This window comes from Sinocyclocheilus grahami, unplaced genomic scaffold (genome assembly GCF_001515645.1).
Source record: "Sinocyclocheilus grahami isolate Dianchi unplaced genomic scaffold, SAMN03320097.WGS_v1.1 scaffold618.1, whole genome shotgun sequence".
Taxonomy (NCBI): domain Eukaryota; kingdom Metazoa; phylum Chordata; class Actinopteri; order Cypriniformes; family Cyprinidae; genus Sinocyclocheilus; species Sinocyclocheilus grahami.
In genome coordinates this window covers 454,664-468,673 of record NW_015505797.1, presented here as the reverse complement: position 1 = coordinate 468,673, position 14,010 = coordinate 454,664, and the positions used below count along the sequence as shown (strand labels likewise).

Here is a 14,010-nt window from a genome sequence, read left to right as displayed (position 1 = left end):
GTGTGTGTGTGTGTGTGTGTGTGTGAGAGAGAGAGAGAGAGAGAGTGAGTGTGTGTGTGTTTGAATGTGTGTGTGTGTTTGAGTGTGTGTTTGAATGTGTGTGTGTGTGTGTGTGTGAGAGAGGGAGAGAGAGTGTGTGTGTGTGTGTGTGTATTAGGACTGTGCGATTAATCGAAATTGTCATCAAATCGCGATTTAAGCGTGCATGATTTCTAAATCGCTTTATAGCACGATTTTCCGCGCCTCCGACCTCCCACAGTATGCTATCCGAACCAATCAGAATGCAACACGCCTAAATGGAGCACGATAACAGAACAGACCGGGTGGGCATACAAACGTAACGCCAGGTTCACACACTCCGTCTGTGGTGCGTATTTTGTCCGTGCCCATGTTAACGGATCAGAGCGTTCACACTGCACGCGATTGCGGTCCGGCAGTGCGCTGCAGGAGCGGTGCGTCTGCAGCAGTGCAGCGATCGTTTACGCACAGAGTCTATTTCTGCTGTGCTGCATGCTCTGAAAGTGACAGCGCATTATTCGCAGTAAAAAATAACATGGATTGGCACGGAAATGTCTGCTTCTGCACCACATACACATACTGTATACGCACTGCAGACGGAGTACGTGTGAACTTGGCGCAACAAATCTAGTTCGCAACAAATCAAGCTCTATGACCAATGCATGGCCACGGGATCCCCCTGGACACGGGATTTTTATTTTACTTTTTTCTGCCATATGTCTATTCTAGAGACATCTTGTTGCACATTTACTTGGTGATTATTTTGCCTTATGTCTGTTCTAGATGTTCTAGATCAATGTCAAAGACTCACGATTCAGTTTCAGACTCATAAGTTCAAGAGGCTTAAATTAGGGAACTAACCTGATGACTGTTTATGTGACAATGTGTTCTTAACTGTTCCTTGAGTTTTTTCTGTATGTTTGACTTATTCAGAAACCATACGCAGGGTTCTTGCGGTTCCTAAAAGGGTCTTAATGTACCCTTGCACAAATGCCTTAAAAGGTCTTAAATCAGAGCCGGAAGTCTTAAATTCATAAAGTCATGGCATTAAACATTGCATTCACTTAAAAAAATTAATTTCCTTTAGTATTTCTGTCTTGTTTTCCAGTAAAAATATCTAAACGTCCTTAAATCAAAATACATTTACTTAAAATGCAAAATGAAGATATGAAGTCTTGTTTTTTGAGAAACTAAACAAAATTAACTGAGTTCATGCTTAACACAAGAACAAATATCTATCAATGCGGTATGACTTAGCAGATATTTGTTCCTGATTTAATCAAACTCACTTCATTTTGTTCAATTTCTCAGAAAACAAGACTTCATATCTTATGCCATGTTGTTTGTCAAGTATCTTGATAAATTAATCTTTAGACATTTGAACTTCAAGACAAGAGAACAAAAAAGCATGCATGCTTGTGAGCAGAGCTATCCAAGCTTAAGCTAGTGTTTTTGTAAAATTAATTTAAAAAGTAATGAAGATTTATAGCAAGAGTTGTATTTTCAGACTTTTAAGTGTTGCTAATATTACTCAACTAAACACTTTGTCTTAAAAAGTCTTGAATTGACCTTCATCAAACCTGCAGAAACCCTTTGTATATGTAATGATGTGTGTGTTTTGTTTTATTGTGAATGTAGGGTTGCATACCCACCATGGCCAGAGCAGTCGTTGTGAACGCAGCCCAACTTGCTTCATATTCCCAGTCCAAGCAAGCACTGTTGGACTCTGGTATCAACCTTCTTTTATCTTATCAGTCACAAACTTGTACTGTGTCAGCCCTTCTAGACAATCTAGCTATACCAGATGCAGATGGAGGCTAGCTTTTATTTGTGTGCCTTGTTACTTGCAGACGTTTCATTGTGTGTGTGTGTGTTCTTCTGAATGAGTGAGTTGAAAACATGTTCTGTGTCTGTACAGGATATTTCAGAGATGATATCTTGTGTCACTTCTGTGCCAGTATGATCAGTGGACTGGTCACCACTGCTGCCTCCATGCCAGTAGACATCGTTAAGACCAGGTACACTCAGTTTTAACTCTTGTGATTTATTACTAGACAATCAATTATGACATAGGGAGGTATGATGATATAAAGTGTCTGTCGTTATAGATTTTGTAATATCATTTATGTCATGACATGTAAATATTAGGGCTGTCACTAACTATTATTTTGGTAATCGAGTAATCGGTTGATGATTCTGATTATTAATCGAATAGGGATGCACCGATATGAAAATTTTTGCCGATACCGATAACCGATTATTCTTTATTTTTGAAAGCCGATAACCGATATGTTGGCCGATAAATCTATGTCCAAATTGTTATATACTTTTTGAGAGCCTGATTACAAAAAAGGTCTCATCATTAAAAGCCACATCCCAAACACTTCAACATAAGCAGCCTAGTTTGAACGGTGTACGTTTTAAAAATATTTTTACTTTCCCATTACCAAATTTAGTCATAAAAAAGTCTTACAAATAAATAAAATTATGCATAAATAATGCAAACAAGTCACTGGACATCATTACACGTGTAAAGAATCAAAATGAATGCGCCATAGATCAATAAAACGGAATAGCCTCTGCACGGACAATAATTAAATGATTTTAATTACTAAACCATATTGTTGATGAAAATAATAAGAGAAAAATACAAGTGGTTGTTGTTATTAATAATATATCAATGATTTTGAAAAAGTAACAAATTAATACCACTGTTTTAAATAGCAGCCGTTGAGCTGCGCGTGCTGAAGCTGAAGAGCTGAATGAACACGGTAAACTGAAGCGTTTTGCTGGCAGCTTATTTAACTCAAGGAAATGCATCCTGAGATTAATATTAATACAACAAACATAATATTACAACTTATATATGTACAAAATGACGCAGTTATTGCGTGCTATAGTCAGAATGTGTGATCCTGTTGTGGATGCGCTCTTCCCATAACAACGCGCTGAAACACGGCAACTAAACCCAAAGAATTCACAACGTTTTATTATAATAATGTTATATACACAACATTCCCAATCATAGTTATTAATGTTGTGCACTGCTGTTTGAGCTGCGTGCGCTGAGCTAAAGATGATCACCGGTAAACTGAAGCGCTCTTTTAACTTAACCAAACGCATTCTATATGAGATAAATCAGATATACATCAAATAAACACAATATTACAATGTACAATTGCACAAAAGGCTGCAAACGAACAGCGCACATCTGAAGTGTCTCTGAAGGAAATAATGCATTATTTATCGGCTTTAAAATATCGGCCAAATTTTCTTATCAGGCCGATACCGATAACAGAAAAAATTAGCATTTATCGGCCGATACCGATATGGTGGCCGATATATCGTGCATCCCTATAATCGAGCAATCTGATCATTTTTGGATAAGCGAACAATAGACTTTAAAATGACTGAAAATGCATGCATAATAACAATGAGGCAATAATAATTGGTTCAAATAAACTATATCAAAAGCAAGTAGTCATATGGTTTTATTGAACAAAATGCATAATGTAATAAAACAATATAATCATAACTTATGTACTTTATGTATAATATCAAGTGACTGCAGAGGCGCCGACGGCCTGACGATTGTTTTTACACTTTACAGCACGATAAAATCCTTGTTTAATATTGACTAAACAAAGTTTAATTCAAATGCCCTCTTAATCTTTAATATTTGGCCACTTCTTTATAATAGAAATGATACAGCCGCTGTAATTTCTTGAATATGTGGACATCAGAACATGCAAACTTAGAGCGAGGGTTAAACTTTTGTTTTGAAGTCGCGATGAACAGTTCGCATATTTAGAAAGATAATGATGTATTCTCCTGTGTTGGCGCAGGTTTCTAAATGATCCGCCTTATAAATCTGACAGAATGGTGCACATGTTCTCAGATGAACGTTATACTCAGACTCACAGCATATGCAGAGATGTCTAGAAATGATGACTGTTTGTGCGGAGCAGCGTTTACTGTGAAACGAGCCGTGACCGACACGCATAGAAATAAAGCACAGGTTAAACCCGCAGCGCATATGTTTATTTCATTGAATCACAGCCTTTGTGAATCCACAATAGCAGTATGATTTATTATGATTTGTAAATGGTTTTAATATTTCGTGCAGCCTTAGAAAACGATCTAATAATGCGTTTCATGGATTCTCATCCGTGAAAATGCACCACTTCCGGTATTTTGCCGGTTAATTGACACACAACGCAATCCAGGATTTTTTGTAACCGAGGAATCGTGACAGCCCTAGTAAATATATTAGTTTAGCACAGTGCTACTTAGTTATTGACACTTTAAAGTGATAAAGAAACATGCTTGAATTAGGAAATGAAGAGCGGGACGTGCATGATGTCAAAAAGATCAAATACACACACATTTATGTCAAAATGCCCACTGTGTGTAGTATTCACAGCATTCAACAGCTGGTTATGTCTGAAGTGAACATGAACAGTTGACAGGAAACACAGTATGTTAGATCCGTGCATTCGGTCTTAAAGGGACAGCAGCCCAATAAACCTGCTGCTGTCTGTGTCATTAATGTTAATCAAACAACAGAAGACAAAGAGAAAATCACTTGCTGTTCTTTAATAACTTCTGTATCTTTGTGGAGCACTTTTTATGAGCACGTTTTTGGGCTTCAAAATCTCAACACCCATTCACTGCCATTATAAAGCTTGTATACATGCTAAGTTGGTTTTTTTAATGCACGATACTGCTGCTCATATGTAGAGAGAAAGGTTGCTAATAAATGTATCTCAAAATACAGTCTGTAAATGTGAAGTTATACATTTATATCACAGTAGAGTCCCGTTCACTTCAAGAACAATTGGATGCAAACCAAAATATAAGATCGCGCATAACAAATGAATCACGCATTAAATAGCACCTGACTTAAAGACAGAAGATTTAAAACATTAAAGGTCTTTCTGCTGATTCTGTGGAAACGGTGTTGAATATTTAATGCCGACATATATCTCCTTCTTTCAATAGAATCCAGAACATGAGAATGATTGATGGGAAGCCGGAGTACAGGAACGGTTTGGTATGTTTTAATCTCGTTTATACTCAATCTCTCACCACTTTTCCCTGTTACACTGTCTGTTTTAAGCAACTGATCTCAGACAGCTGGAGTTGTGACCTTTCAGTCACATTGATGCAGGGAGAACATTAGAAATGGATCAAGTTATCTTGGGAGAAACCCAGAGACACACTCATCAACAGTTGATTTGCTCTGGGTTGCAGGTTTTAGTGCACCAGCAGTATTGTTGGGATGTTGGATAACATGCTAAGTAAAGTGTAAATATACTTGTGCAATAATCAGTCCCAGCATGATTTCACAGGAGTTTTTTCCCTCCATGTGCAAGACAATTGTGACAACAGCATAGAAATACGCATAATGCTGCTTTGCTAAAGAATACACACTTGTGTTGATTCAGTACTCAAGTTTATTTGGACCAGCTGACTCCACTGAATCACAACCTGTGTGCATGATAAATAATAGATGTGTATCATTTCTATCGAGCGCTCAAAATACGTAACTGTGGCAATGGACGTATTGTTTCCGGTAGACCAATCACAACAGACTGGGCCATCTGACCAATCAGAGCAGAGTAAAATGAGGCGATATTAAATGCATATTTTAAGAAAACGAAAGCGTTGTTTGACCTAACAATATAAGGAACCCTAAAAATGGCATAATAGGCTTGACTTTTTTTTTTCAGCTAGTTTCCAAGGCAACATTTATTTTTCATTTAGTTTAACTTGATACTAAATAACTAAAACTGAAATAACAATTAAGAAAAACTACATTGGCATATTTAAAAACAACAAAAACTAATAAAAATTACAAAACACACAACAAAATGACTAGAACTTTAACTAAAATTAACATGAAAGCAGAAAATATATTAAAAAATCAAATTCAGAATATTAACAAACTGTATAGTATATCATATCGGATCACATCTCCACTAAAATAATCGATTATACACTGTACATTTTAAATGTTATATTTTTTCATGTTTTTGCAATTATATAATTTTTTCAAATTTATTTAAAATATTATAAGTGATTGCATTCACTAGAAATATTTAAAGTGCATATCCAGTAAAATAATGTACTGTACAATAAATCTAATCTACTGGTCAAGCCAGGCATTATTAGGACAAGCACATATTAGCCCCAATATACATTATATTCAGTATTATATGCAGTATATACAGTATATATATATATATATAGTAGCTTTAATGGTATCAATAAAACCTCTAACATGTAACTATAAACAAGACTTTGAATCGTGTCTCTCTCTTGTCACAGAAGGACAGAATAATTAGATTTCCTCTATTATTATTATTGTTGTTGTTGTTAATGGTTCAGTGGTAGAGACCACCCTTTCTGTTCTTTTCCCACGACTTTGACACATCCACCCTTACTCTCATCGTTCTTCGCGCTCTCTTCCCCTTTCTGTAGGATGTATTGGTGAAGGTCATAAGGAAGGAAGGCTTCTTCAGTCTGTGGAAGGGTTTTACTCCGTATTACGCTCGTCTCGGGCCACACACAGTTCTCACCTTCGTCTTCCTGGAGCAGATGAACAGATTCTACAAGATCTATTTCCTCGACTCCTAGATTGTGACCCTTTGCTGTGTTTGTAACTCAAGACAATTTGGACTCTTATGTTGTCATTTTGGGGATGTTTGCTAACGTTGAGCACAATTAATGTTGTAAGGAAGATAATGGGGTGTGTGTGAAGGCCAACACTACACCAGACGGCTTGTTGTGATGTGTATTAAATGATGTAACGAGGTATTTGAGCAGTCATTTTCTGGTCTGAGGAGCTATTAAAGCTTCCTTCCTAGTATGTCTAAGGTGTAGTATTTTAGATTTTTTAATGAAGAGGAGTATCCAACAAGGGCCCAGCTTTTTATATAAAACGAAATCCCGCGGTTGTGGCTTTCTTGAAGTAAAGAAAAAAAAAAAGGCCATTGTGGTGTTTCTCATTTGCTTGCTACGCAGGAACAACAAACAAACACACAACTCGTCCATTAAATGAAACCGTTTTAAACGAGGTAACCTGAAAACATGATCATTCAATTGTTAAATTTGTAGTTGTGCTGCTTGGTTTCAGGTTTCAACTTTTAAAGCAATGGTTTGACTCGTACAGCATGTCTGTATGCACCAAAAAGAAGTGATATAATTGGTCAAATATTACTTGTTTGTAAAACAATATGAGAAACTGAAAATAAATGACCATTCCAAAATAAACTAAACACTGGATATGAATCACAAAATTATCAATACACATGATATGCATCCCATCCAAAGCAGTTTTGTGCAAGTTTAGTTGTAGTATTAATGGGCAATTATTAATTTACGAAACTCTTGAGATGGTGTAACCGCTGTAAAGGCCATATAACTAATGCTTTACTAAATCCAAAGTGATGATAAAGCCTGTGTGCAAAAACAATTCTTTGTTGATAATCGTACGCCTGCAGTTTCTTTACATTCCAGCGGATTAAACCAATGACGTCACTGCTGCGTTTGGACCACATTACCCATAATGCCAAGCGAGCTTCCGGTGAAAAATTAGAAAGTCCAAAGATGGCGGACCTCCTGGGCTCGATTAATTTTATGATATATTCTGATTCATCAATGTGCAGAACAAGCAGCCAGACTGAAGAAGATCGAGGAGGATGAGAAGAGAAAGAAAGCAGAGTTTAGGAAAAAGGTATAACTGCATCTCTCTCTCAGTCTCACATAAACTGAACTGGTTTATGAACATGAATGTGTTTTTCCGTCAGATGGAGAAGACGGTGTCAGACTTCATTCAGGACAGCAATCTGCAGAAGAAGAGATGTGAGCCCATGGGCAAGCTCGAGAGAAGCATCTTGTGTGTTCAGCGCTGTCTTTCTTTAATTGCAAGTCATATATTTTTAATGGTTTTAGTTCTAGTTAACTGTAGTCTCGCAGACTGACGGTAGAAGGTCTGGGAACCTTGGCTGCTTTGAATGGTCAAGACTAGAGCCCGACCGATATGGGCTTTTTGGGGCCGATACCGATATTAGGGAGTAAAAAAAGACTGATACCGATATCAGCTGTGTATATTATAGTACAGTACCAGTCAAAAGTTTGGACACTTTCCCATTCGTGTGTCCACACATTTGACTGGTACTATATATAGAATACAGTATATACATAAACACATTTTTTGCAATGATCACTCAAATGTGGTGATCAAACACTTATAATGACGTGACAGAGATACATAATAGAGGCAGGGTGTTTAACAATTTAACAATAAACTTTATTATCCAAACTGAGTCTGACATCAGTGCACTGAACAGTAAAGTTGAAGTTTATTCAACTTTTTAATTCAATTCCATTCAACTTTATTCCGTTGAAGTTTATTTCACTTTCGGAACACCCTCTCGAACGCCACCCTCCGCGTGTCGGTAGCCCCCGGGATCGCTTGATCGGTCGGCGCCGGACCGCGAATTTAACCACCCGTAACTCCCGAACCCCGGGATCTATCGACGTGGCGGTGGTCTCATTGGAAAGCGGGCCTCTAGACGTACACTCAATTCACATTCGAGAGGGTTCCTCGAGCTGAAGGGATCTCCCGAATTTGGTGCGGATTCGCCAGCGCGTTACGGAGATATGGCCGTATAAAGTTTCAATGGTTTTCCATAGACTTAAGCTTTAAAGCGTTTCATCCAGGTCGCAAACAATGGAGCACGCTCTGCTGGACAAACTACGTAATTACACCATTTCAAGCATTTTATCTGCGTTATATGTTCTGTAAAAAAAAAATTCATATTGGCGGCATATTCGCCCATACCGATATATCGGCGACAGGCTCATATCGGCCGATAATATCGGCAAAACGATATATCGGTCGGGCTCTAGCTAAGACCACACAATATGACTGGCAGGTAAAGCAGCCAATCACGTTTCGTTTTGTGCCGCCACGTCATGTTTAGGGGCGTGGAAATGTCCCCACAATAACAGACCGGTGTGTAATACTCTTGGACGTATTTTAAAGAGTCTATGCCGTGAACTTTACATATTTCTCATACTTTTGAAAGTCCAGCAGGACTACTACAGTTTTCCGGTGTGCTAACGCCTCTGTCTCTTAGGCATGATGTGGCCGAGGTGGCTGGACTCGCGTCCTTTTCCTTCGGTGAAGATAAAGAGAGCAGATACGTCATGCTGTTTAAAAAGGTAAGCATGCATCACAGACAGCTTCCTCTCAGACGGATCTCTGTCAGTATGTTTCCATGTGTTCAGTATTCTGAATACTGAAAGGTTTTCATTCTGTTGTCTTATTTAGTTGTTTAGTGCTTTATACAATGCAGATTGTTTCCAAAGCAGTAATAAACATGACAATAACGTGTTCATTTTTCAGAATTCATCAACTATGAAATGACTTCAAATTCAGCTGCGAGCGGCTCTACGGAAGACAGTGGTGTCGTTATGCAGCTCAATCTTGATTCAATTCAGTTATTATATATACTTAAAAAAAAAAAAAAAAAAAAAAGAGAAATGTTGCCTTGGCAACTAAATTAAATAAAATAAGTTTAAGCTGAAGTACAAAAAATGTTCACTAAAACTGAAAAATTTATTAAAACTAAATAGAAACAAAATTTAAAAACGACAAAGTCACATAAAATTGTTACAATTAAAATAAAAAAACAAAGCATATTCAGACAATTAATAAACACTTTAATAGTATATAAATAATACTAAAATAGCTCAAATTTGAGGTACAACGTGAAGCATAAATCAGCAGTGTCAGCATTAATATTTTAATAAACTAGTGTTAATTATGCAGTTCATCAAATATCAAACGACTTCAATTTCAGTTGTAAAGCAGCTCTACAGAAGACAGTAGAGTTGTTATTCAGCTCAATCTTGATTCAATTCAGTTATTATATATACTTTAAAAAAATGTAAAAAAAATATTAAAAATGTTGCCTTGGCAACTAAATTAAATAAAATAAGTTTACGCTGAAGTACAATTTTTTTTTTACTAAAACTGAAATAAAAATTAATTAAAGCTAAATGGAAACAAAATGTAAAAAACGACAGTCACATAAAATTGCTAAAATTAAAATGAAAAACGAAGCTTATTCAGACAATTAATAAACACTAATAGTATATATTAGTGCTGTCAAATGATTAATCGCATCCAAAATAAAAGCTTTTGTTTACATAAAATATAAGTGTGTACTGTGTATATTTATTATGCATATATAAATACAAACACATGCATGTATATATTTAAGAAAAATTTTGTTTATATATTAAATATATTTATATAAAATATAATATAAAAATATTTATATATACATAATAAATAAACAGTACACATACATATATTATGTAAATCAAAACTTTTATTTTGGATGTGATTAATCGCGATTAATCGTTTGACAGCACTATAAATAATACTAAAATAACTGAAATTTTAGGTACAACGTGAAGCATAAATCAGCAGCGTCAGCATTAATATTTTAATAAACTGGTGTTAATTATGCAGAGTTCATCAAATATCAAACGACTTCAATTTCAGTTGTAAAGCAGCTCTACAGAAGACAGTAGAGTTGTTATTCAGCTCAATCTTGATTCAATTCAGTTATTATATATACTTTAAAAAAATGTAAAAAAAATATTAAAAATGTTGCCTTGGCAACTAAATTAAATAAAATAAGTTTACGCTGAAGTACAATTTTTTTTTTACTAAAACTGAAATAAAAATTAATTAAAGCTAAATGGAAACAAAATGTAAAAAACGACAGTCACATAAAATTGCTAAAATTAAAATGAAAAACGAAGCTTATTCAGACAATTAATAAACACTAATAGTATATATTAGTGCTGTCAAATGATTAATCGCATCCAAAATAAAAGCTTTTGTTTACATAAAATATAAGTGTGTACTGTGTATATTTATTATGCATATATAAATACAAACACATGCATGTATATATTTAAGAAAAATTTTGTTTATATATTAAATATATTTATATAAAATATAATATAAAAATATTTATATATACATAATAAATAAACAGTACACATACATATATTATGTAAATCAAAACTTTTATTTTGGATGTGATTAATCGCGATTAATCGTTTGACAGCACTATAAATAATACTAAAATAACTGAAATTTTAGGTACAACGTGAAGCATAAATCAGCAGTGTCAGCATTAATATTTTAATAAACTAGTGTTAATTATGCAGTTCATCAAATATCAAACGACTTCAATTTCAGTTGTAAAGCAGCTCTACAGAAGACAGTAGAGTTGTTATTCAGCTCAATCTTGATTCAATTCAGTTATTATATATACTTTAAAAAAATGTAAAAAAAATATTAAAAATGTTGCCTTGGCAACTAAATTAAATAAAATAAGTTTACGCTGAAGTACAATTTTTTTTTTACTAAAACTGAAATAAAAATTAATTAAAGCTAAATGGAAACAAAATGTAAAAAACGACAGTCACATAAAATTGCTAAAATTAAAATGAAAAACGAAGCTTATTCAGACAATTAATAAACACTAATAGTATATATTAGTGCTGTCAAATGATTAATCGCATCCAAAATAAAAGCTTTTGTTTACATAAAATATAAGTGTGTACTGTGTATATTTATTATGCATATATAAATACAAACACATGCATGTATATATTTAAGAAAAATTTTGTTTATATATTAAATATATTTATATAAAATATAATATAAAAATATTTATATATACATAATAAATAAACAGTACACATACATATATTATGTAAATCAAAACTTTTATTTTGGATGTGATTAATCGCGATTAATCGTTTGACAGCACTATAAATAATACTAAAATAACTGAAATTTTAGGTACAACGTGAAGCATAAATCAGCAGCGTCAGCATTAATATTTTAATAAACTGGTGTTAATTATGCAGAGTTCATCAAATATGAAACGACTTCAATTTCAGTTGTACAGAAGACAGTGGTGTCGTTATTCAGCTCTATGCAGTTCAACGTTTGGTCTTATTCGATAGTGTCAGTGTAGACAAATAGATGATGATGCCAAGTTTCAGTGCTCTTTTATACCCCGACTCAGGCAGGTGACAGAAGTGGAGAGAAACCTCAGGAGAAAGCTTGGTTCTCCTCTGGCCTGTGGAGTTCTCTGTGTTTGATTGTGTGCATGTTTGGTTATGGAGGAGTTTGCACCATCGGATGAGGAACTGGAGGCTTATCGGAAAGCTGAGGAGAGACGACGACGAAAGGTGAGATCCTCCTGAAGACTGTGCAAGAACCGGCTCAAAAGAGAGAGTCAGTTTAGAATCTTGTTGTTAGTTGATGTCTGTCTAATTGTTGATCTTTTATCTGGCTGCTTGGAACAGCATGTTGAAGTTGGGTAATTGTTTACCGCATCTTCTTCAGGAACGGGCTGCACTGGAGACGGAAGAGGCCAGTCGCTCTCAGAAGAGGCCTGCGTCGCCTAATTCAAACTACAGAGACAAATACAGCCATCTGATTGGAACATCTGCTGCTAAAGACGCCGCCCACACGCTTCAAGCCAACCAATCGTATGGCTGCGGTGAGTATAATTAAAGAAACTGGACAGAACAGACAATAAGTTATGACTCAAACTGGAGTCTCCTGATCTATTGGTTACTTTTCTGACACAAAACCAGTCATAAGGGTAAATTTTTCAAAACTGAGATTTATGCATCATCTGAATAAAGCTGAATAATAAGCTCTCCATTGATGTATGGTTTGTTAGGATCGGACAATATTTGAAAATCTGGAATCTGAGGGTGCAAAAAAATCTAAATATTGAGAAAATCATCTTTAAAGTTGTTCGAATGAAGTTCTTAGCAATGCATATTACTAATCAAACATTAAGTTTTGATATATTTACGGTAGGAGATTTACTAAATATCTTCATGGAACATGATCTTTACTTAACATCCTAATGATTTTTGGCATAAAAGAGAAATGTATAATTGTGACCCATACAATGTATTGTTGGCTATTGCTGCAAATATCCCCCAACGACCTAACACTGCTTTTGTGCTCCAGGGTCACAAATATGACCAACTCAATGACGTACGCGACCTCCAGAGGACACAGCCTACGAAACGAGACGCAGCTTATGGCTCTTCGTTTTATAGCGATTTTACCTCAGCAGTGTTGTTATTGTTAACTAAAGCTATTAAAAATCATTCATTTTTGTTAATTGAAAAAAAATCTGAAATACATATAAATATTACCTTATATAAGTTTAAGTAAATTATTTTTATTTCAGTTTTAGTCATTTTAGTAAAGCTAAATAGAAATATATATAAAAATATATATATATTATTATTATATATATATTTTTTTTAAACAAGATTACTAAAAATAAAATTACGTTGAAAACTGGACTGAAAAATAAAAGATCATTCAAAATATGAATAAATGCTGCAGTGGTACATAAATAACACTTTATTACCACAGCTAAAGTGTGTTAGGTATATGAACGCATAAAACATGGCAAAATAAGACCACAGCAGTGTTTGGCAAATATATATTTTTAACAGATCATGAAGATTTCTTCCACTAATAGGCTGTAGGTCATTATCAAAACCGTGAGCTATTTTTCATTGACAAGCAGTATATTAATGTGATTGCTGTGCAGTTACAGAAAATACTTTCTACAGCTGTTTAGAGCACGTCCGATCACATTCTCGAGCGATAAAAGGCAGGACTTAATTGTATTCAAAAGAATTAACATCTAGCGATGAATCTTGCAGCCCTAACACGAACGTGAGAGCGACGTGAAACGTTTTGTAAATGAATCATTGCAAAGCAGCATTAATCCTGTATCTTATTCCATTTATTTCATTCCGATTCCCTGTGATATTTTTTATTTTATTCTTTATTTATTCAGGTTTTATTTAGTCACATGAGAGGGGGGGGGGGGGGATCGGTTTTTCGTC

The 14,010-nt window shown here is 34.9% G+C and overlaps 2 protein-coding genes across 3 annotated transcripts in view; both read left to right on the top strand.

Moving 5' to 3' along the window:
* Positions 1-7,382, top strand: part of LOC107557769 (mitochondrial 2-oxoglutarate/malate carrier protein-like) — a 17,314-nt gene extending 9,932 nt beyond the window's left edge. The window contains exons 5-8 of the mRNA XM_016241293.1: positions 1,657-1,747; positions 1,937-2,036; positions 5,020-5,071; positions 6,502-7,382. Of these exons, the coding sequence (XP_016096779.1) occupies positions 1,657-1,747; positions 1,937-2,036; positions 5,020-5,071; positions 6,502-6,657 (399 nt within the window). The 3' untranslated portion in view covers positions 6,658-7,382. The remainder of the gene's footprint in view (positions 1-1,656; positions 1,748-1,936; positions 2,037-5,019; positions 5,072-6,501) is intronic.
* Positions 7,383-7,531: 149 nt separating this feature from the next.
* LOC107557770 (sperm-associated antigen 7 homolog) overlaps positions 7,532-14,010 on the top strand; it is a 7,492-nt gene continuing 1,013 nt past the window's right edge. The window contains exons 1-5 of one of the 2 annotated variants that reach the window (XM_016241296.1): positions 7,532-7,756; positions 7,830-7,918; positions 9,165-9,249; positions 12,250-12,312; positions 12,470-12,626. In XM_016241296.1, the coding sequence (XP_016096782.1) occupies positions 7,830-7,918; positions 9,165-9,249; positions 12,250-12,312; positions 12,470-12,626 (394 nt within the window). In that variant the 5' untranslated portion in view covers positions 7,532-7,756. Of the gene's footprint in view, positions 7,757-7,829; positions 7,919-9,164; positions 9,250-12,246; positions 12,313-12,469; positions 12,627-14,010 lie in introns of both variants that reach the window. The other variant, XM_016241295.1, reaches the window with a different exon arrangement.